This window comes from Mesoplodon densirostris, chromosome 8 (genome assembly GCF_025265405.1).
Source record: "Mesoplodon densirostris isolate mMesDen1 chromosome 8, mMesDen1 primary haplotype, whole genome shotgun sequence".
In the NCBI taxonomy this organism is placed as follows: domain Eukaryota; kingdom Metazoa; phylum Chordata; class Mammalia; order Artiodactyla; family Ziphiidae; genus Mesoplodon; species Mesoplodon densirostris.
The window spans coordinates 57,282,008-57,306,935 of NC_082668.1; the positions used below are offsets into that span (position 1 = coordinate 57,282,008).

General features: G+C 37.9%; 1 protein-coding gene across 1 annotated transcript in view; it reads right to left on the reverse strand.

Annotated features, from left to right (window-relative positions):
• DARS1 (aspartyl-tRNA synthetase 1) overlaps positions 1–24,928 on the reverse strand; it is a 66,314-nt gene that overhangs the window by 23,308 nt on the left and 18,078 nt on the right. The window contains exons 5-8 of the mRNA XM_060106111.1: positions 7,272–7,374; positions 3,840–3,920; positions 2,767–2,826; positions 903–1,014 (exon numbers count right to left, since the gene is read on the reverse strand). Of these exons, the coding sequence (XP_059962094.1) occupies positions 903–1,014; positions 2,767–2,826; positions 3,840–3,920; positions 7,272–7,374 (356 nt within the window). The remainder of the gene's footprint in view (positions 1–902; positions 1,015–2,766; positions 2,827–3,839; positions 3,921–7,271; positions 7,375–24,928) is intronic.

Here is a 24,928-nt window from a genome sequence, read left to right on the forward strand (position 1 = left end):
CTTACTTCTTTGGATATATATGCTCTCTTTCTGCATCAATTTCAAATCTATTAAAGCTACTCTGGAGTTGTAAAAAAATTTTTTTAAAGGAAAAAAGATGTGATATTCTTAATAATTTTCTAATTATCAATAATGTAATGTTCAATTTTTAATTTATAATTAAATTATAACATACTTTTTCTTGTTATTTAAGTAAATCTAAAAAGGTTAAATGGTTAAGAATAATTAATGTAAGTTTCTCATGTAACAATGAGAATTAATGAGATTTTCCCATCTGTAGTATTTAGTAATTTTACAATGTAGTTTATACAAAAAACAACTGCAATACCAATTAGAAAGAAACCTACATAAGGAAAGTAGTTTCTGGTGTACCTTACATTAATAAAAATACTGCCTCATGTGTTATTGCCTCATTTTATAATCATTATCACATAATGACTCCTGAAATAAGGGAATTTAGTATTACTGGTGTTAGTGATGTGTGATTGCTGCTATATAGCATAGTCTTCAAAATAGTCTCATGGCAATAAACCTCAAGGGACACTTGGGAGTCTCAAATTAAAAAACCAAAGCCAAAATGAAAACCTAATATGGGGCTTCCCTGGTGGCGCAGTGGTTGAGAGTCCGCCTGCCAATGCAGGGGACGCGGGTTTGTGCCCCAGTCCGGGAGGATCCCACGTGCCACGGAGCGGCTGGGCCCGTGGGCCATGGCCGCTGGGCCTGCGTGTCCGGAGCCTGTGCTCCGCAACGGGAGAGGCCACGGCAGTGAGAGGCCCGCGTACCGCAAAAAAAAAAAAAACAAATAAAAACAAACAAACAAACAAACAAAAAAACCTAATATGAATCAACTTGGGGGAAAGCAATTTATTTTAAAAAACTAAGAGAAATATCTTAAAGCATACCTGAGATGATTTTAGGAGTTTGGATCTCCACAAAACCCTTGTTAATTAAAGTTTCTCGGAAAAGATGGCAGATGCCAGACTGGAAACGGAAGACTGCCTGACTAGTTGACGTCTATAAGACAATAATAAAACCTAATTAAATCAATTTGACACATTAACTGAGATGGAGTATTTTCTAATCAGGCCACCTGCCTGGAAAGTTCATAGAGAAAACAATTCATTATATGAGAGAAAAGTTAGGTTACATGACAATCAATATAAGGATATATCTTGGAATTTTTCATATTATAGAAGGAGAATGCAAATTTTTCCCTTTATTTCCAACCTCTCCAGCTCTTGACTTTGCTAAACTGAGAGTCTATTAAAAAACTGGTTTGGGGCCTCCCTGGTGGCGCAGTGGTTGAGAGTCCGCCTGCCGATGCAGGGGATGCGGGTTTGTGCCCCGGTCTGGGAGGATCCCGTGTGCCGCGGAGCGGCTGGGCCCGTGAGCCATGGCCGCTGGGCCTGCGCGTCCGGAGCCTGTGCTCCGCAACGGGAGAGGCCACAACAGTGAGAGGCCCGCATACCGCAAAAAGAAAAAAAAAAAAAAACAAACAAAAAAAACAACTGGTTTGGGGTTAAATTAGATAGTAGTTTAGACATAATCTAAGGTGTGTAAAAGATTTCAAGTTACTTATGTATAGAATGTTTCCCAAAATGTAAAGTCAAAGTAGGGGTTAAAAAGATGAATGCTTACAAGGGCCAGACAAATAACAAATGGAATGAATGAATGGTACTTCCTGGGTGGTGCAGGGCACGGTAGAGAACAGAATGCTCAATATAGAGTACTAGCTAATTTTGCTATATGGGCCCAGTATTGATGGGTTCACCTCCAACTTTTTAAGAAAAGCCATCTAGATTTAATGCGAAAACCCTCCATTTTTCAATGATGGCAATGAATTTAAATTAAAAAAAAATTGGGGTCAAAGAAAAATACTCTTCAGGCCAAATTCTAGAGGCACAACCAATAACTTGTGTGAGCAAATAGCAAATACAGTAGGATGTCTAAGTACTGTGGCAAAAATTATGAAAAACCTGAGGTTTCTAGGTAGTACCAAAAGGACTTGATTATTGCTAGCCTTTTCTATATACTATAAATTAAAATGGAAAAGGTAAAAGCAGACAAAAAGCAAATAATCAGGGGAAACATGAGCGTACAATAAGGGCAGAAAGGTTGGAAAGAACTCTTAATGTGACAGTGCATTTAAGTTTTAGGTAGATTATTTAAGTAAAGGAGGATGATATGGTCAAACATTAAGAAAGAGAGATGACATTGGTTTTACTACAATGATGAAACCACTGAACTCTTTCACTTGCTACCAAACCAGAAAGGGAAACAGAAGACCTATGAGATTACTATATAAACCACCAGGGCCAACTACTTCTTTGTTATTATTATTAACTCTGTGCTCAGATCAAATTCAAAGAGTTGAGGCATTAACTACTAATCTCCACCTGGTCGTTCTAAAATGTACACATAACTTCTTTCACAATTTTGTAGTGATATTAATGGTTATGTTTTCACTTGTTGACTACCTTGTTTGAAACAGGTACTACCTGGAAGCAAGACCATTTATTAGCTTCGTGTTCCTTTGTCATTTTAACATGAAGCAAGTCAGTATCTTGTGAACTATTACTCAACTGTCCTTGTTGCCTACAATTCTTTTTAGGGGAAGGGTCAGTCAGAAAGGTAAATTACTTCTTGTATTATCATATTACATACAGGCAAATGCTGATTTTTTCTATAAACCTGAGTCAGGTATGGTATCCTTGCCCACCTTGATGTCAGCACAATCATGTCACTAAATAAACAAATGAGGCATACCCTAAGATCAATGACTCTGTTGTCTAATCTTGTATCTTGGTTAACAGTAGCTCTTCCTTCCTAAAAAAAAGATGAAAAAACAGATTTTACTAATTTTTTTAAGGACACAAACAACACTCGCAGAAGCCATGTTAATTTTAAAGTAAGAATAGGTGTGTTCACGTGTGTTCATGTTATACCCCCAAATCAAAGATCCAAGATACAAGAAGTGGAGCCAGAGAGAAGTTATTGTTAAAAGGAAGAGCTAGAAAGAAGAGAAATGAAAATGAACTGAGGTTAATGCTTTTTTTCCACCTGCTGCCCCCAAACCCCTTGATTCATTATTGGGATATCAGAATAATTAACAACTGGCACCTTCATTGATCCCTGGATTTTACCTGCTAGTTGAAGAGTGAAGGAACAGATAAAAGCTGACATAGAACAGTGGTTCTCAAAGTATGTTCAGGGCACCAGTGAAGGTACCCGATACACTTTCAGGGAGTCTGTTAAGTCAAACTTATTTTTCATAATAATACCTTTTCACTCTCATTTTTTCCTGACTATATTGAGAAAGTTTCCAAAGGCTTCATGATGTGTGCTATCACAACAGAATGAATGTAGAGGCAGATATGAAAATCTAATTGTTGTGTATTGAGCCAGATATTACCAACAATGTAGACATGTGACACAATGTCACTCTTGACCCTAAATTATTTTTTGTTTTTGAAAATACTTTTCATAAAATGTTACTGCTGTTTTTATTATTTATGTAGGAATACAGACACATAATCTAATTATATTATTTTTAATAATGTCATAAATATTAAAAATTTTGTTTTAACTTCTAATACTGTAAATATTGATAGGTATACCTACAAAAACGAAAGCTTGTGGGGTCAATTATTTTTAAGAATGTAAAGGAATCCTGAGACCAAAAAGTTTGAGAATTGTTAATGTAAGAGTACGTTTGAATAAAAATGAAGCTCAAATCAATTCATAGGTACCCTTCCTACAAAAGTAGCACATCAAGTTTTCAATGTTTTGCAAACTAAACATACAGAGGAAACACATTATTTCAAAAGTGTAATTTTCACCTCTTCTCCTTCCACCTCAGGACGAACGGCATCATCCAGCTGCAGGGGCAGGCGGGGTTCAGCTGAACTGATCACATAAATCTGAAAGTGAGAGATTACCAAAAATATCAAGAAACACACAAAACCTGTTATCTTTTGTTTAAAAAAAATCTACAGTTGACTTAACATGAGAAACAATGTTTGCATACATCTTTAACTGAAACTACTTGCTAAAATCAAAGATGGTACATGTTTTTTCACCTATAAAATGGAGATAATAATATTTCTTGTGTACATCCCTGGGTTGCTGGAATAGTCAAATGAGATAACATAGGTACAAATACTTTGTAAACTCTAAGGTGCATACCAATGTCTTAAATAAGTAATAACTGGAGTCGAGGGGTCTGGCTTAAGGCCTCTCTTTGTCACATAAAAGTTGTTGTTAGGCAAATCACTTTACCTAGCGCTTCAACAGTCTTCTGTAAAATAAGGTCTGCGGTAGGAATCAAATGGAATAATGAATAAGAAAACACTTTGCTCGTTTGAAAGAGCCATTAACAAATAAGTTATTATAATTATTAATAGCATCTGGCCATTTCTACCACTAGGACCAAAGTCAGCTCAATTCTGCTGTACCTCTCTTTCCTTTCCTCATTCGTTTTCTAAATATCCCTCACTGCTTTCTTTCATCAAGTATGTTATAGCTCATTTCCTGCTGCTCTCCTGGTTGGGAGCTGCTGTAGAAGGTGTTCCTTTATGGTGTTAAAATCCCTAACTCACACTAACTGCACATTTTAGTGCTAAAAAGCAGTTAGGGGGATTCCCTGGTGGTGCAGTGGTTGAGAGACCGCCTGCCGATGCAGGGGACATGGGTTCGGGCCCCAGTCCAGGAAGATCCCACATGCCGCGGAGTGGCTGGGCCCGTGGGCCATGGCCGCTGAGCCTGCGCGTCCAGAGCCTGTGCTCCGCAACGGGAGAGGCCACAACAGTGAGAGGCCCGCGTACCGCAAAAAAAGAAAAAAAAAAAAAGCAGTTAGGTCATAAAGAATGAGCTTGGGATTTTTTAGCCACTCTTAAAAAAACATGTTACCCTATTAGTTATTCCCAACTATGCCTGGAAAACCTGCTAAAGCGCAAGAGGGAAATAGACCTTATTTAGTTAATTCCAGAAAGGAAATTATATTCTTCCAGTTGGTAAATCACATTTAGCATTCAGCTCAGACACTTGAAGAAAAAGTATCAGAAGGATACTCCAGTCCTCTTCATAGCATTAAAATAGAATTATCTGTCACCACCCCCTATACCCAAGTTGTCATGCTTCCCTTTGATGAGTTAACAGAAACTTGATCTCCAATGCAAAGTTGGAGAACTGGACAGCTACCTCTTTCATTTTTCTAACTACTAGAAATTCATCATCTCCTTCATTAGGTCGTGAGCACTTTCATCCCCAGAACTTCACATAGTGCTTGGCACAAAGTATATACTCAGTAACTGCTGGCTGAATAAATAAATGATAAAAGAGAGTCACTGCTTATTACAAAATTCTATTTCGTATACAATATTTTATGCTTTGTGAGATACTTTATAATTATTTTTATTCAGGCAAAATATGTGGGTAAGCTCTTTAGGCTTTATATTTAACGTTTATTAAGGTTAAACCAAACACTAGATAATTAGAATTTTCTTTTTTTTGTGGTACGCGGGCCTCTCCTGTTGCGGAGCACAGGCTCTGGACGTGCAGGCCCAGGGGCCATGGCTCATGGGCCTAGCCGCTCCGCGGCATGTGGGATCTTCCCGGACTGGGGCACGAACCCGTGTCCCCTGCATCGGCAGGCGGACTCTCAACCACTGCGCCACCAGGGAAGCCCCTAATTAGAATATTTTAAAAATACATTTACTTGCTCTACTCACTAAAATCTTATTTATTCAAGTGTTGAAAAACATGTTATTCGAAGATAGGGTTTTTTGGGTTTTTTTTTTTGGTCAGCACACCTTTAGGTCAGTTTGCCTTTACTAGGTTGCAGACTTCATGGAGGGGTTAGTTTGAAATAAGACTTACACAAAGAGAACAAAGTAATTTGGCAAGTTAGGTCGGTAAAAAATGCAAGATTTTCTAAGTCTTGAAGAGCTCCGTGACAGTCAATTTCAATTAAATACAACCTTACTCCCAAATTACTGTGTATGGATGAATCTGCCTTTCTGCATCTGTCTGTCTGTTCTATCCCATATATGTGTGCGTACTCATGCGCACGCCTACACACACACACACACACACAAACACACACACACACAGGGGTAAGGATGGGAAAGGACTACTCTGTAAAAGAAATTCAATGATGAATATTGTAGACATAAACTAGACCTGGATCTGAGACTGCAGGTTCAAAATTGCAGGATTATTTCAATAGTATTAAATACATGCGAGTTCACTTACAAGATTTTAAAAGTCAATGATGGTAAGCATTTTTAGTTTTTATGTCTAAGAAAATGATGTGGGATAAATCTTGTATGAAAAAGTTATTGCTGGAATGTAAGTCCAATATAGTATTGTCTCTTGACTTCTTTATACTGTAAAATAGTAGAAATACAATGATTATAAGGAAATATAATGATTAAGAGTTAGTATAACTAATCAGCCTTCAGAAGTACATCATTAAAAGAAAGTTCACAGCAAAATAGGTTCATAATAGTGAATAAAGCTTTTTAGATGTGTTTTATCCTTTTCCATATGTGACTATGGTAGATGTACCATGTCAACAAGGTTGGGCAAGCCTGCTGGATGAGGAGAGGCCACAGGGAGATGTCCCAGAAATATCAGTGACCCCAGGTAATGTCATGTGGTGCAGATGAGCCATCCCAGATAGGCTGACCTCATTCCCAAATTGCACAGAATCATGAGCAAATAAATGTTTTTGTTGTTTTAAGTCGCTAAGTATTGAGGTGGTTTGTTATATAACAAAAGCTAACTGAGTCAGTAATCAATTTATAAATCTCAATATTTTACATCCACTCTAATTATTAAGAACATATAGGGATTTCCCTGGTGGTACAGTGATTAAGAATCCTCCTGCCAATGCAGGGGACACGGGTTCGAGCCCTGGTCCAGGAAGATCCCACATGCTGTGGAGCAACTAAGCCCGTGTGCCACAACTACTGAGCCTGCGCTCTAGAGCCCGCAAGCCACAACTACTGAGCCCACGTGCCACAACCACTGAAGCCTGCACGCCTAGACTAGAGCCCGTGCTCCACAACAAGAGAAGCCCCCGCAATGAGAAGCCCGTGTACTGTAATGAAGAATAGCCCCCGCTCACTGCAACTAGAGAAAGCCTGTGCACAGCAACGAAGACCCAATGCAGCCAAAAATTAAAAAAGAACATATAGACTTGATGTATCTAGTGATAAGAACTAGTTCATCTATTTCTGTATACAATTTTATATTTTGAAAAAAATTACCTTTTGAACATGTAACTCTACATCTTGCTGCGTACAGCTTCCAATTTTCTGATTCACTTTTCTCACAACACCTTCCACATCTATGATGCTCTCTTTGTTAATGCTGTCGAAAGAAAAAAATGTCCAACTTTAATCATCTCATCAGAGGTGTCAGAATTCATTTGATGTTGCAACAGTAAAGCTGAATATATTAAACTCTTCTTTAACATAGTAAGCCACTTGAGATAAAGCCAGTCTCTTTAACCTATTTACAATAAGCTACTATGTAGCACACCTTGTGAGATTTCTTGAGGAGATGATTTTCCAGATTCCATAATTTAGTTACTATATATAAAATACTCTAGACATCAGGGGTAACAGGACCAGGACTGAACTGTGAAAAAGTCTTTCAATTATTATTTTATTTTATTTTTATTTTAATATTTATTTATTTTATTTGGCTGCGCCGGGTCATAGTTGCAGCACGCAGGACCTTCATTGCCATGTGTGGGATCTAAGTTGTGGCATGTAGATTCTTAGTCGCGGCGTGCATGCGGGATCTAGTTCCCTGACCGGGGAACGAACCCAGGCCCCCTGCATTGGGAGCTTGGAGTCTTAACTGCTGGACCACCAGGGAAGTCCTCAATTATTTATTAAAGAACATTTCCCTGCCTATAGTTGAAATTTACTAAGATCAGCATTTCCTATAAGGAGAAACACTGGCTTCAGTAAATGCAATTACTGGTATGTAATGGAATTAAATAATAGAAGGTCAACTGAAAAGATTTCAAGGTAATAAGAGGACATTAGGGTGCTGCGATTAAATCCTCATTGCCTATAGTTTCTGAGTACACACTGTCATTGGATTTGTGACAGATAGCCTATTGGAATGTGTAATTCTATTTAAGGATATCTATATGAAGCTTAATATATACTAAGAATAAAATAAATGCATCTCCTGACCAGTTTAATTTTATAACAAACTTGAATTTTGAACACCAGACACTCAAATTCTGAGATAATTATTTGTGTCATAGTACATTTGTGGAAAAGGATAAGATTTAACTTTCAGATCTTGGAGACTGATGTCGGTATGATGGCAGCTCAATTGGCCAAAGGCAATTCCCCGTGTAAAACTATTAATTAAAACTTGCAGGGACTTCCCTGGTGGCACAGTGGTTAAGAATCCACCTGCCAATGCAGAGGACACGGGTTGGAGCCCTGGTCTGGGAAGTCCCACATGCCACGGAGCAACTAAGCCCGTGTGCCACAAATACTGAGTCTGCGTGCCACGACTAATGAAGCTCATGCACCTAGAACCTGGACTCTGCAACAAGAGAAGCCAGCGCACCGCAACGAAGACCCAATGCAGCCATAAATAAACAAACAAACAAATAAATAAATTTATTAAAAAAAAAACTCTCAGGTGGTAACTGGAGCTGTAGAAGTGAGTTGAAAAGAGAAGGAAGGAAGAAAAATGCCAAAGTGACAACTGGGAAAGAGTGGATTTCCTGCGGCAGCTGGCATAACAGAAAGGGCAAAAATGGATTAGGAAAATCTGTCCTGGACTCCCTGTTTACCTGCTATCATAAGCCCCAGTTAACTTTTGTGTTATGGTCTCATGGCTCAAGTCCCTACTTAAAATCCTGCAAGATGGATGACCAGAATCTAAACAAAGCAAAGCAACAAGATATAACTTTCCTAAGAAAAAGTCTATTCATTCTGATAAGGAACTGGGTCCTTAGTAGTTGTGGTGTGATTTGACAAGATTCCAGAAATCTAACAATACTTATTTTACACAGGAGAACACTACAATCCACTTCAACAAACATTTGGGTTGGAAAAGGATCATAATGAAGATAATAGGTGAAAAATGGTGAACTAAGACAGAAAAATTTTCACTTTGCTACACTGCCTGGAGTTCTATAACCTCTGTTACCAACTACCTTAAAAAAAAATCAACAGTACACATACTTCTTGCACTCTCATAAATCTTCTGCACTAGACCTATCACCTAATATCTAGCTAAAAATCTTGTGTACTGAAGAAACTCAAAATTTATTATGGTAAAAGAGGTGGTTGGTGAACTAAAATAAGACTCCTCTGAGACATGAGGGGATCAAGGGCTTCAGTTTATTGATAAAAGGGCCTTCTAATACTGGGAATCTGGGGTCATTGAATCTTTCTTCAATATGACTGCCACCTACCATTGCTTCATCTGTTTGCATGGGTAAGCTTGATACCTGAGTATATAATTCAGACCTTGTGAGAATTCTGCTGCTTATCTCACATGTTTCTATGAGGAAGGTTTTCTCTTCCTTACTAATCAGTGTATTGCTTCATGGAGTAACCTGACCTGCCCCTACTAGAGCCCCACCCTGAGACGGTCCGGCTATGTCCCTGACTCACCTGGTTCTCTTACCTCACCCCCTTGGAATCCCTAGTAAGAGGAAGTTACTAGGAAGTTTTTTTCAAGCCGACTTCACGTTAAACATATCTACTCTTAAGGATTGAGCACTAAGCGAGTGTCCTTCCAAAAAGAAGCTGGAATGTGGTCAAATATACTGCCCAAGGCTAGCTGACAAGTCCAATCGAAGAAAACAAAATTTTCTTTTCTTCCTCTCTCAAAAGTAACCAGATGATGCCTTTTATCCAGAACCTGAAACTTGAAACTAAGACTACCTTTAGTTCATTAATTCAATATTATGTGCTAAAATACTTGATCAACTAGACTAGAAAACTACCACTAGTTTAAACATTGTTTCCAGTACTAAACAACTCACAAAAGAACTTCTGAAAACCTGACATACTTCTAAGCTAGGGCCAAAGCTAAACTTCTGCTATCACAAATTGTTCTACTGCATAAAGAAGGTGGGATTAACTAGATATAGAAGATTCCTATAATTAATTTTTTTGCCCTTCTGATCTCAGTATTTTTCCGTATTATTTCTAGCAGCTATATACTATTAATAGAATAGCAGACTTAGATCTTGGTAAAATAATTTAGTTCTAATATCTCTATCTCTATATCCTCATCTATATCTGTCTATCCCTATTGTTGATGTGAATGAATTCAGAAGCAAAAAACATTAAAACAAAATTAAAAAGAGTCAAATTTATGAAAAAGGGTCAGACTAGAACTTGTTAGTTCAAACTAGTAAAAGATTATGCAGGCTTTATGTGTATGTGTGTGTATAATCAGACTCAATTCAAGAGGTATTGGAATACTTGAATAAGCTAACTGCCAATAGAAGGATAAAATTCCACTTTGTAGAAAAAGTCTAACATGATTTTAACTGACACTGTGTGTTAAGATGGCTTAATACTATATTGTATATAGACTACAGGTTGACTGCTGCCATAAAAAGATCCTATTAAAGTCTGCTTTACATTTTGAAACTAATATGTCACTACGTCTTGTTATGTCTAACAGGCAACTAAAAGCCTTCAGTTTTTATAGATGATATGGCAGGAAATAAAAAACAAATCCATGGTGGAAGCTCCTGGGAGCTTCCTGGGAACTACTTTATAGTAGGAGAAATGGATGAAGTAAATTAAAAATATCTTTTCAAGAGCTGAGTCAGCTATTTTTATTATTACCAACACCTCCCAAAACACACTGTCACAGCGTTTTTTTATACCTCTTTCATTTTCCAACCACCCTTTTACCCCCTGCATATAAGGAACCACTCTACAAATAAAATTAGTAGAGCCTTGATATTAAAAATGCCTTAATAAGCACAAAAGATTTTATGTCATCTATTAGGAACTGTCAACCGTTCAATTTCATTTGTTTACTTTGAACATAAACTGCATTTAGGAAAAAAAATTGTAAAAATCTCCATTCTTTATATAAAGTAAATTATAAAAATATTTTGAGTGGGCTATCAAGTTTGTGGGCTTTTTCAATTTTTAAACAAATGATATAATGTATGAATTACTGAAGCAATTATAAAACACACAACTTGGGGCTTCCCTGGTGGCACAGTGGTTAAGAATCTGCCTGCCAATGCAGGGGACACGGGTTCGAGCCCTGGTCTGGGAAGATCCCACATGTCGCGGAGCAACTAGGCCCGTGAGCCACAACTACTGAGCCTGCGCGTCTGGAACCTGTGCTCCGCAACAAGAGAGGCTGCGACAGTGAGAGGCCTGCGCACGGCGACGAACAGTGGCCCCCGCTCGTCGCATCTAGAGAAAGCCCTCGCACAGAAACGAAGACCCAACACAGCCCAAAATAAATAAAATAAATTAAAAAAAACAACATAAAAACCCCATGCAACTTGGGGAAAAAAACAAACAGTACTCGGTAATCTGAAGGAATAAAATGCCATCTTTCCAACATGAGTGCCATACGGTTTACTATTTAGGGCCTCCCTAATAACCACAGGGATACTTCCGTTATCTGTAGTTCTATCAATCTTGATTGTAAGTTTTCATGTCTATATTACGTAAGAAGCAACAAACTAAAAAAAATGTGTTGGAACGATTAGAAGTAGGCACAACTGTTATATTAAGTAACAGCTGACTGCTGAAGAATATATATTAAAAAACAAAGCAAGGGCTTCCCTGGTGGTGCACTGGTTGAGAGTCCGCCTGCCGATGCAGGGGACACAGGTTCGTGCCCCGGTCCAGGAAGATCCCACATGCCGTGGAGCGGCTGGGCCCGTGAGCTATGGCCGCAGAGCCTGCGCGTCCGGAGCCTGTGCTCCGCAACGGGAGAGGCCACAACAGTGAGAGGCCCGCGTACCGCAAAAAACAAAAACAAAAACAAAAACAAACAAAAAAACCCAAAGCAAAACAAACAAAAACATGAAAGTGGCAAACAACACATTATAATCTAGCACAGTAATAGACATTCACAATAGTGGCCTTGTGCCATTAAGGAAAAGGAAGAATGTAAAAAAACAGGCTTCAAAGAGTCTGTTAAAGTTGTCAAAATAGTTTCAGTACTTGAAGGAAGTAAGCTTCACAGTCTAAAATAATGCACTACTGCATACTACCTTATTCTTTAATGTTGTATATCATCACATACACACTGCAAACCTACAGTGGGTATTATGCATTGTAAAGAGATTTAAAAAAAACAGATACACAAAATTTGACTATGAAACATTAGGGTTGATTTCTTATCAAATTCAGCAGAATTTATCCATTTCTTATCAAATACAGCAGAATTTATCCAAAACTGGCCTCTTCAAATGGACTACTCAAGGTAAGGACGTAGGGGTTATAAACACATTTCAAAATCAGCACTGCCTAAAACAATCTTAAAACAACTTATCTGGAATTACTTCTTGGTTTTGTCACACAAATCAGTTTTTGGGGGGCAAATCTCACTTATACCTATTGTTTACTATCCTTCAGAAATGCTGAAGATCATGACAGAACTCTAGGTGGGAGAGAAGAAGAGACTTAAAAAAAAAAACCCCAAAACGAAATGGATGGCATCAGAGGTCCAAGAAAGTAACATGTTTCAAAAAGGAGAGAATACTTAAATATATAAACTATAGGGTTAATAGACAGACATTAACCTCACATATAGGCTTAATAATAATAGCTATAGTTAATATATCAACTATAGGGTTGAGCAGCTATCTACATTTTTGATAATCTGATTTACTTTACCAGTAAAAAAAAATGGGGAGTATGCACCTCAATATGTATATATTTTATTTATTTTAAAATTATATACATGTAATACTAAATGTAAATATTAGCTTTAGGCAAATATAAACTTGGAGATTCATAATTAGCAATAGGAAATCCATACTTCACAGTTTTCCTGATAACGTCTATCTAGCTAGGGGAGTAATGAAATCTTGTCAGATCTGACTGGATTATCATTAAAACACCACCACCACCACCACCACCACCATTTCATAATATGGCTGATACGAAGATCCCACACGGTGTCAGGGTTAGCATTTTCTTGTTGTGCATATGTTTTAAGTTTTACCTTCATTCTATAGTCTCTTGGTAGAAATCCTCTGTCCATTTTCTGAGGGTCAGTCTGTTATTTTAATAAATATAAATAAATATAATCCCCCCAAACCAGTCAGCCAGGCACAGTAAACTTCAATTGGCTACAATATGCAGAAAGTGAACCAGAGGGTTGGGGTACCAGTGTTAGCACCTTTGTGTTACTGGAATCCTGCAGTCTTCCTTGAGAGACCTTACATGCTATAAGTGACATGTGACCTTCTGAAATGCAATCCAAGTGATAGGCCCAGTGTTTATCTATAAATTAACTATTAGAAAAACTCAAAATTTTTCTTACACTTTCAGATCAAAAAGGAAGGAAGGAAAGGAAAGAAACAAGTTTAATTATTTTCTTTCCTTCAGTGGGTAATCTTGAGCAAATCACACTTTGGAGAACACTGGGATAGGGCATAAGAATCACAATGACTGAGAAAAGGCTGTTGGTGAGGGTAGCTGATTTATAGGTGAAAAGGAATTTAACAGTATGGGACTCTAGTCAAAGAGGTCACCATCTTGCATACAAATGGTGGAGAAATAGATCTGGGAAAGAAGTACTTCATCTATTTTGTTGTCACTGGGTCTCAGAGGGAGGTTCTGACTCTGACAAGTCCTCTTGGAGAACAAAGAATAATCACCCCCAATTCACACTACCCCTCACCAGTGAGGAATGGAAAATGGCAAGGTTTGCTCTTATATATATATATATATATTTTAAGAAGATGTTGGGGGTAGGAGTTTATTAATTAATTTATTTATTTTTGCTGTGTTGGGTCTTCATTTCTGTGCTAGGGCTTTCTCTAGTTGTGGCAAGCGGGGGCCACTCTTCATCGTGGTGTGCGGGTCTCTCTTGTTGTGGAGCACAGGCTCCAGACGTGCAGGCTCAGTAGTTGTGGCTCACGGGCCTAGTTGCTCTGCGGCATGTGGGATCCTCCCAGACCAGGGCTAGAACCCGTGTCCCCTGTATTAGCAGGCAGATTCTCAGCCACTGCGCCACCAGGGAAGCCCCTGCTCTTATATCTTTTTTTTTTTTTTTTTTTTTTTTTTTTTTTTTTTTTTTTTGCGGTATGTGGGCCTCTCACTGTTGTGGCCTCCCCCGTTGCGGAGCACAGGCTCCGGATGCGCAGGCCCAGCGGCCATGGCTCACGGGCCCAGCCGCTCCGCGGCATATGGGATCCTCCCAGACCGGGGCACGAACCCGTATCCCCTGCACCGGCAGGCGGACTCTTAACCACTGCGCCACCAGGGAGGCCCTCTTATATCTTTAAGTTATTTCTTAAACAGTGTTTTCTAAACATTATTTCAAAAACTTATTTTTTTATTGTAAAAGAATATACTTTTCTATTGTTAACAATTCCAATGTTAAATAACGTGTAAATTTAAAATTTTAAGTTCCCCATCATATACCCAACCCCTTCTTCCTATAATCATTGTTTACTATACTCCTCCATATTTTTTTCATTTGCAAAAAATATGGAATGCATCATAAATTTTGTGTCATTCTTCTACATTAGTTTTGTTCATGTTCTCCATATTTAAGGTTGAAGAAGCAGTTTTATTTTTACAGCTGAAATGAAACTGATCTTAATATATACAAATACCTAAAGTATTATTATTCCCATGTCACTCTGGCAATTTCCTTTTATGTTCCAGTTCCTGTGTGAAGGTAGGTGCTACTAACAATTTATAGTTGAAAAAACTGAGACTCTGAAAGGTCAAGTAATTATCCCGAGATCACACAGCTAGTAAGATCATGTACTGAATACTGCACTCGACAGTTCTGTTACAGACTTACAAATTAGCACCAAATTTTAAATACTCCAGAATGCAACATCAGCTCACTTTGAAATAATGCATTCTCATTTTTAGAAGCTCATGAGCTGCCAGATTCCTTTATAGCTTATGTGAAAGAAACTGAAAATAATAGGCCCTTCATAAATAGTTTTCAAAATGCCCAAGAATCATACTGCCTTCTCCGGTAACGCTGATGTATCTTGATGTTCTGTTGTTGCCAGCCTCAACATATATACATCAGAATCTTTGTATAAAAGAGAACAAAGTTATTACTTAAAGTTATATTTAGCTTAGAAGAATTAATCCCATAAACTAGGAATTTTTTTTTTTTAAACTAGGAACTTTTGACACCAGATTTTAGACCTACTTTTTTTTTTTTTTTTTGCGGTACGCAGGCCTGTCACTGTTGTGGCCTCTCCCGTTGAGGAGCACAGGCTCCAGACGCGCAGGTTCAGCTGCCATGGTTCACGGGCCTAGCCACTCCGTGGCATGTGGGATCTTCCCGGACCAGGGCACGAACCCGTGTCCCCTGCATCGGCAGGCGGACTCTCAACCACTGCACCACCAGGGAAGCCCTAGACCTACTTTTAAAGCACATATTTATCAAAGTTTTCAATACAAATGTTGAACTGGACAGGGCCAATATAGGAGTTCTGTTTCTGATCCAATAGATAAGTACCTCATTCCAACAAAGAGGTATAAACTATCTAGGTACAGTTGTTCAAAGAGCTGCAATCCAGAACACTATAATAACCTCGCCTATGTTCACCAACTTATCCACATGATGCTCAAGGGGTACCCAAATGCTCACCACCCTCTGGGCCTCAACTGTGGATGATATATACATATACTTCCATCATAGGACCTGTAACATGCCTCTGCATGCAGTTGTTTGTTTATTTTTGTCCTGTCCCCAAATTAAGTTCCTTATGTGATATACAGAGTCACTGAATACCCGAGCCTAGCAGAGTGTCTAGACTGGAGCAGGTGCTAATAAAAGTTTTCTAAATCAATGAACCTTCTTCTGAGAATTATTTTGATATTTACAGTTCTAAAAATTAACATACAAACTGAAAATTTAACCTACCAAGTAAGTAAAATAGTTATTTTCAGGTGAAAGATCTAGAAAGGAAAGAAAATAAACTTGTATGTAGCTAGGTGACTCATTAGAGAATGAGAAATATACTTGTGACTCACAAGCTACCAATAAATAACCTAACCACAATGACTAATATGAAGAAAAATAAAATAAAATACATACATATACAAATGATAGCCTGAGTAAGCCTTTTATTCAGAATCCGAACATCGCTATGCTAGGGGTGGGAGGTGTTACATAAGCATGAAGAGCAAAATTCAGTTTTTAACACCTGCTCTTCAAATGAACTGTAGCCTTTTACACACTTTAATTTTAAACTTAAAAACCTGCGTTTACATTCACTATAGTGAATACAGTTTACATTCACCTATAGTCCTTAATAGCAGTCAATACAAAAAGGCCTACAGGGCCACCTTTAAAAAAACTTGTCTTGGGCTTCCCTGGTGGCACAGTGGTTGAGAGTCTGCCTGCCGATGCAGGGGACACAGGTTCGTGCCCCAGTCCAAGAGGATCCCACATGCTGCAGAGTGGCTGGGCCCGTGAGCCATGGCTGCTGAGCCTGCGCGTCTGGAGCCTGTGCTCCGCAACGGGAGAGGCCACAACAGTGAGAGGCCTGTGTACCGCAAAAAAAAAAACAACACTTGTCTTTTCAAGGCTCAACCATAACTAACACAAACTACTCTGCTCATTATTTTTAAATGGCACTAAATAAACAATAATTTTAAAAGGAAAAAAGGGATGACTTCTTGCCTCAGCTCAAACACCAGCTACTAAACATTAGAACATTAATGTCAACGTAAGATGGGGATCCAGAAACACTGGCCTGGATAGGTATCCCATCTTCCTGCTTCCAGACAAATTTCATTTAAAGACCTCAAACCATTTCAGATACACAATTAAGAATCCATTCTTAAAGATCTCTAGGGAATGAGATGTGCCAACCTTCCCATGTAACTCATTTAGTTGTTTCATTTCTGTATGCATTTAACCATGAGAAGATTGATCTTTCCAACAAACTGATTACAATAATGTGTTGAAGAGTCCTGTGGCACTTAAATCCAATTAGTGAGTCAACTTTTCGGATTAGTATTTTGATGAATTGGATATTCCTAGGAAAGATAATTTGGGGAAAATTGACCCCATATTAAGCTTTAATGTAGCTCTTAAGTAAAATACTAAAAAGCTAGAAACTGCTAGTGGTACAATCTAGTCAGTAAGGGAAAGATAAACACCTAAGATTTAATATCTAAAGTAAATGCTAAGATAGTTATCTATTTAAGATATTAAAAGTGACCTCACAGTTTGCCTCTTAAATGATTAGGAAACCCCAGCTGGAACTATCTGATTTCATATTTTTAATAGTGGAGTCCTTGCTTTTTTCCACCTGGTATATGGCCAGAGGGAATAGAGTTAAATGTAGGGCCTCATGGAATTAACATATAAATACCATCATTTCTCCCACTTTCTTGTGTAGGAGTTCACATGTTTTAAATGTCCAGTCTCTTTGGGTTGCCCTTCAAGACGGAAATACCTTGAGAAAAAATAAACAGTCCTTAGGCACTCCCCTAGCACTAAAGATAATTACAAGCATTTAATATAAAAAAAGATCTAAGACAGTGTGAAAATTAAATGAGGATTAGAAATGGCCTTTTCCTCATGAACGTATTTCTAGCTATGCTGTTTTCTAAACCAAAGATTCTAGCATAATGGTTAGTTGGCTTACTAAGTAAACTGCTAGCCTCCCAAAGTGAATGTGTTACTAAATATTCATTTGAATTATCTCATGTTTCACTGATCCTCAAATTTCTAAAGTAAGATAAAAACGTCTATAAGTAAGAATTTTTGCTTTACTTAATAAGTAATAGAAGCCACTAGGCATTTATATGTTGCTGTTCATATGCTGTTTTTAATCATAATAGAAGGCTGATAATATATTAAGCAATGAAACTCACAGAATTTTCCAAATTTTTATTTTCTTATTATAATTATACTCAGAAACTAAGGGATAAAGAGGAATGAGATCCTGAAAAGTTCAGTGAAACAATGAAAAGAGGTGACCTATAAACCTCTATTTTCATTACAAAAGTGGAATATATTCTACTGGGCCCAGCTGAGGAATAAAAATCAACTGTTCTGCCACAAATACACAATACACTCTTTAAGCTTGGTGTCAGATTATGGGATCAAGAGTATACGGGGCAGGGAGTTAGTAGGGCATCTGCAGGGAAAAAGAAACAAAGAGACAGAGAACAGTGGATAAGGATGCAGTGAGAGTAGCTGTAGGAATGGAACTGGCGTTGTGTGAAGTCAAAAGGGACAGAAAAAAACTAGGAGAAAATGGGGAGATTGATAAAAAAAACTACAAGTCTTGATGAGGTCCAACAGAAGATTAGGAGGCATTAGAGGTAGAAAGGTGGAAATTATGGTTAGAGAGAATGGCTACTGGAGTTTAAAATGAAATTCTAAGGGGCAAAATCCAAGCTGTGGCCACAGGAGTGAGCTGTCAAAGTGAAGCAATGGTGAAGACAGGGGAGGAAAAAGTAAGGAATTTTAAGGCCAACTTGTTCCATATAGTCACTTGAGAACATTTAGAATGAGAGGATTACTCGGAATAGGAGGAGCAGAATCCTATCAGCCAGAAAAATAAAATGGTTTCAGTAAAACAACCTATTTCAATCTTTGGGCTTTTCATGAACTCAAAAGGTTGGAACTTCTCTCCAATTTACTCAACATAGTAAGCAAGTTTAGGAGATACTACAACTGTCTATCCAAATCCCTCTCCCCTTCTTCATTGCTAACAGAACCCCACCCCTGTTCAGTATCCACACTTTCCCTGGCCAAGTGCTCTAAGGGAAGGTGAGCCCATCCAGCTCCAGAGAGTGAGTTGTGTTTAGTCCCAGCCCATCCTGGGAATTTACTCCAGATTGATGGTGTCTTTTCCACAGAATTTCTAAAACTAGAAACTCTGAAGTCATTTTCCACCTCTTTCTTTTCCTCACCTCCACACATAAGCAGTCAGCAAACAGATAAGACTCTTATATTTGGACCCACTCACTGCGTAAGCATCATTATCTCTTTTAAGAGTATAGTTTTGCTTTAACACTTGTTTTGAAAATGTGAATTAATTCCAACACAATTGATATATTAGGTAGCAATCTGAGCATAATGAGAATTTTGTGTTTGCCTATACCAGATTTCACCTGTGAGAAACACTGGGACAATGCAGACAACTGTACTCAGGTGAACTTAGCCACACAGGAATACATAAAACACACACACCTCAAACATCTACCTGGGTTACAAGCCACACCCATCCTCACCTGGGGTCCCACTTTCCTTCCAATTTCAGACAGCCTTCCTTGTACCACTTGATAATAATTTCCAAGCTGCAACTCTTCTGATACCCACTTCCACTCAGAAACAGTATGTCTTTGTAAAGATAAAGTGAGAGATTTATTGTATTCATGTATTTCTCCACCATTCAATATGTATAAAACTATTCTATGTTTTTAATAAAATTAGGTTCTTTTTATAAAACTATGTCGCTGATGAAGGTTGTTTTTGTTTTTGGCTGCACCGGGATCTTGGTTCCCCGACCAGGGATCAAACCCATGTCACCTGAATTGGGAGCGCAGAGTCTTAACCACTGGACCGCCAGGTAAGTCCCTGAAGTTTTTGACTGTTGTGCTATTTACCTATTTTCTGCATAAACCTTAAGGTTTTTATTTCATACTTTTGCATAGCACAGTATTTTTTTTTTTTTTTTTTTTTTTTTTTGCGGTATGCGGGCCTCTCACTGTTGTGGCCTCCCCCGTTGCGGAGCACAGGCTCCGGACGCGCAGGCTCCGGACGCGCAGGCTCAGCGGCCATGGCTCACGGGCCCAGCCGCTCCGCGGCATATGGGATCCTCCCAGACCGGGGCACGAACCCGTATCCCCTGCATCGGCAGGCGGACTCTCAACCACTTGCGCCACCAGGGAGGCCCCACAGTATTTTTTAGGAATGCATTTATTACAATAACAGAACTGACTGAATATTAGCACCACTCTACAAAAAGTTAACCCAAAAGGACACCCATACCTCAATGTCTAAGATCTCCTCCTTTGCTGACAACAGAGCAATTCTAGCAGACAGAAGTTTAGTTTGTACAAGTGTGTTACAAAGAGCGTGATATGTTAAGGAACAGCATCAGTTATCCATACAGCCAAGCTCTTTCATTTCCTTCCTGAGTCCAGAATCTTGGTAAAGGATAAATTCCTATTTTAAATTCTGAGTGTGGTCTTATTTCCACATCACTTGCATACACCACACAGCTGCTTTGTTGACTGACTTTGTGTTTTACTTCTCACAGCAAGAGTGATAAGAATATGTATAAGATGTGTTGTGTGGCAGTGCTGATGATGATAAGGAAAAGGCAACAGATTAAGCAAAAGAAGATGTAAATTTGCCTAGTGAGTTTTAGGTTTCATATTTATAATTATAGCTATCAAATATTTTTATATTAAAATTATTCAAGAAAAATAACTGTCTTTGCAAACATGAAACTCTCTACTTTCTAACTACCTTCCCTCCACCCCACTGTTTTTATTGCATGCTTTTTAACAATGGGGTGATTCCTTAGGAAGGCAACTACTGCTTTATGCTAGAGGAGACAAGCTCATTAGCATTACTGATGGTTAGAAAAACATTTCATTCTTTCTTTGGAACTGTTTTTAGCATCAATTTATGACAAAACAAAAATCTTTTTTTATTACTTTATGATCAGCTATACTTTTTAAAACCAAAATTATTATTTTTCACCAGTTTTCATTCTCAATAACTTGGGGACAGTATTTAAAAGTCATTATCACCCTCAAGAAAAAAAATAGCTATCTACTCCTTGAGGATATATACCAGAATAAACTGCACACTCTAGAAAAGATACTTTTGAGGCAAAAAGCAACAGGGTTTCCCTTTCCCAGTCACCAACATATTTCAATGACATTAAGGTTGTATTCTAAGTGAGCTACATATAATGTGGAGGGCTTTGAACTAATATCCTTATATAATCTTAGAGAGACAGGATGACACAGAAGCATGAGCCTAGAGTCAAAGAGACCTTAGTATTTTAAGTATCAACGTTCTTATCTGTAAAAAATGAATAGACAAGAAAAAAAAAAAAAAGACAAAATGGTATCCACACGTCACAGTACTGCTATGAGGACCAAGGGGGAAAATGCAAGTATGGCACTCTGCAGCTCCATACTTAGTATACAGTAATAGTTAGCTATTATTGCTGCTACTGTTATAATCAAATCTGTTATTTCCCCTGTACATGAGATAGGGAAGCTACTGGTGACCACTGCACTGAACCTTTACTGGGGTGCACCCCCTAAATATAAAAATTCATGGTAGATACTGGAAAGCTTGGCAAGATAAAGTAAGGGCAATCATCATACTAAATTTTAATTGTAGATTAAGTTTCTTAAATATTAAAAATAATATTTCACATGCAATAAAAGTCCAAGTGTAGGTGTGTATGGGGGAGCTTTTTTCCATGGCCTTTCATTTAAAAAATATAAGGCACCTGCTACAGGGGTCACTGAAGAGTACCCCATCATAATTTATATAATCTACTCAATATACACAAGATAATGATGGAAGGTTAGCAGCATACCCTTTGTATGAATAGTGGTTTTTACCTTTTATTTTACATTGTTTTAGGCACCACAGTTTTAAGCCCCTCAAAGTGCTTTTTTATACTAGATTGTCACAATAAATGCCTAAAATATGTAAGAAATCCTATTCTATATTGATATATGCTGACTGTTATTATTATTATTATTATTATTTTTTTTTTCTTTTTGCGGTACGCGGGCCTCTCACTGTTGTGGCCTCTCCCGTTGCGGAGCACAGGCTCCGGACGCGCAGGCCCAGCGGCCATGGCTCATGGGCCCAGCCGCTCCGCGGCATACGGGATCCTCCCGGACCGGGGCACGAACCCGTATCCCCTGCATCGGCAGGCGGACTCTTAACCACTGCGCCACCAGGGAGGCCCCTGACTGTTATTATTAATAGTACAGATAAACTTGAGAGTTGGTGAAAGCTAGGTGATGACCAAAATTATAATTTTAGGTGGTCAATAGCTCATATATTTCAAAATGATTTCCATTTGATTCTTATTTACCCCCTTCTCCTCTCCCCCTCAAAAATGAATAATGGTGAAAAAGACATATTCTAAGCTTTTCTTTCTCATATTTACATATTCTAATAGCAACAAAAACTATTAAAATTTAAACACTTACAGAAACTTGAGTATTAAAGGTTTTCAGCAAAACTGGCAACAAATTTATTAGCTTTCTGGTTATCAGCAATAATTTGTTGAATCTTACTGTACTCAATGAGAAATGTGCTCCCTAGATCTACATAGCTACCCATATTCAAATTAATAATTTTAAAATCCTAGGCAAGGTATAATAAAAGATTAGTTGAAAAGAGGACAGGCTATAAAGTTGCTACATACTAGTTTTTCAAGTAACGTACCAACATAAAATGCTTTGATGATATAAACTAACAATTCATTGAGGCAAAGAACTCAAAATGCCCAAACATGAGAAACCATATATTTGCCAGTTAAATCAAAACAGCACCCAAAAAACATCAATTGTGTAAATATTTTTTGAAATAATAAACTACCTTTTCACAATAAAAATCTGTATTCCAATTCCAAGACAGGCACAGACTTGGTTTATATGTCAAGTAACTTCTTTCAATTACAGTGAATTAGTGCCACATCCAATCTCAGACTTTAATATTTCCCAGGCAAGTAGAAATAAAAATGGTCAAAGAAGGGTCTTAGCTGTAAAGAATGAAGTAAGACTAACATACAGTAAACAATTTATGAAGTCATGTGCCTAGTCAGTGAGGAGCCGAGTCTCTGGGCCACTCTTACACTCCATTGCCCATTGGCACGTTGTAGAAATTAAAGGTTTAAATCATCCTAGTAGTTCTATGATGACTTATTTTGTGAACTCAGTTTTCTTCACGAAAACCCCAAGAATTTTAAGGTCAAAATAAGCTTGGTAAGAATTAAGCACAACTAAATATGGCATAGATCAGTGGCCTCTCTTGGCAATATCAGGGACTCTCAGTAAACACTTAATTTAGTTTTATCATGTTACTTAAATACCTATAAGTATAAAACTAGTAGAAATAAATGCCTTATGGTTATAGCCCTTAACTTGAAATCAAAGCGAATTTTTACAGTCTTTTTTTTTTTTCTGGGCCATGCTGCTCAGCTTGTGGGATCTTAGTCCCCAGACCAGGGATTGAACCCGGGCCCATGGCAGTGAAAGTGTGGAGTCCTAACCAATGGACAGCCAGGGAACTCTCCTCAAACCGAATTTTTTTTTTTTTTTTTGCGGTACTCGGGCCTCTCACTGCTGTGGCCTCTCCCATTGCGGAGCACAGGCTCCGGACGCGCAGGCTCAGCGGCCATGGCTCACGGGCCCAGCCGCTCCGCGGCATGTGGGATCTTCCCGGACCGGGGCACGAACCCATGTCCCCTGCATCGGCAGGCAGACTCTCAACCACTGCGCCACCAGGGAAGCCCCTCTCAAAGCGAATTTTTAAAGAAAATTGAAACAAATATTAAAAACAACAAAATTCAAATTAACAATATTAATTTAAGGTTTGTTAAAACTAAATTGCTGACATTTGGTTTACTATATAAAGCTGTAGCCTCATATCCAGTTCTAGATTTAATTTTCTGTATTTTTATTTTAATACTAGTAATATGAAGAATGCTTGTTCATAATTCCATAAAACATTAACTTTGAAGTTGACTCAGGATAATTAGGCCTCATAATTAACCAAAGTTCTGCAAAGAGCAACCAAGAATGACAATTTAAATAAAATATCAGTTGATAATTTTATAAAACTATCTTATTCCAGTGAAAGTTAATAATGTAGTATTGTTAATTGAAATTTGAATCAAATGGGTATCTAATCTGATAAATACTAGAACTGGAAATAGAAACATTTTTCCTTGTATGGAAACTATTGTACTATTAGTTATATGCTGCCCCTATACAGATGAAAATAGGATTCAATAAATATGCTTGAGTGGCACAGGCTTTTAAAGTTCATAATACTTCTTAACTACCAAGTACCACCTAGTAACCCAACTTGTCAGCATGTCACTATTCAAACTACAGTGAAATCTTCATTTGTATAGAACATGGATATCATCGGCTTCAGTTGGCATGAACACAATTTACACAGCAGTTCTCTGCTGTAAGTTAGCCTATAAAATGACATGGCATAGTATCCTTATGTAACTTTAAGATAATCACCAAAATGTACACTAAAATTTAAAAAAATATAGGAAAATTCCAATCTCCCAAGAACACATTTGTGGATCCCAGAGAAATGAAAAGAGAAACCAATCAGTGAGGATCATGAAGAACATGGGCTTAATAAGCTAAGTGACAAAGAATGAGGATTTAATGAATAAAACTAAAGCCTTTAAAATAAGAAGTAAAATTAGAAAAGAGGTCATTGTAGACATGGAGAGACTGTCCAAGTATGGACTTTTTAGGAATAGGATTTTGAAGGATGAAGAAAAAAACCAACACATGTTTTTCCTAAAAGTTCTGAAAGTTCTTTAGAATTTATATTACAATTTCACTTGATTTATTATTATTTATAAATAGAGCAGGTAATTTTCAAAGTAAAATTTTTCTGTTCTTGATCTTCTTCTTTAAAAATTGGTACTTTGAATATAAGATCATACTACTGCCTTTCTATCAGAAAGGACGTGTGCTTTAGA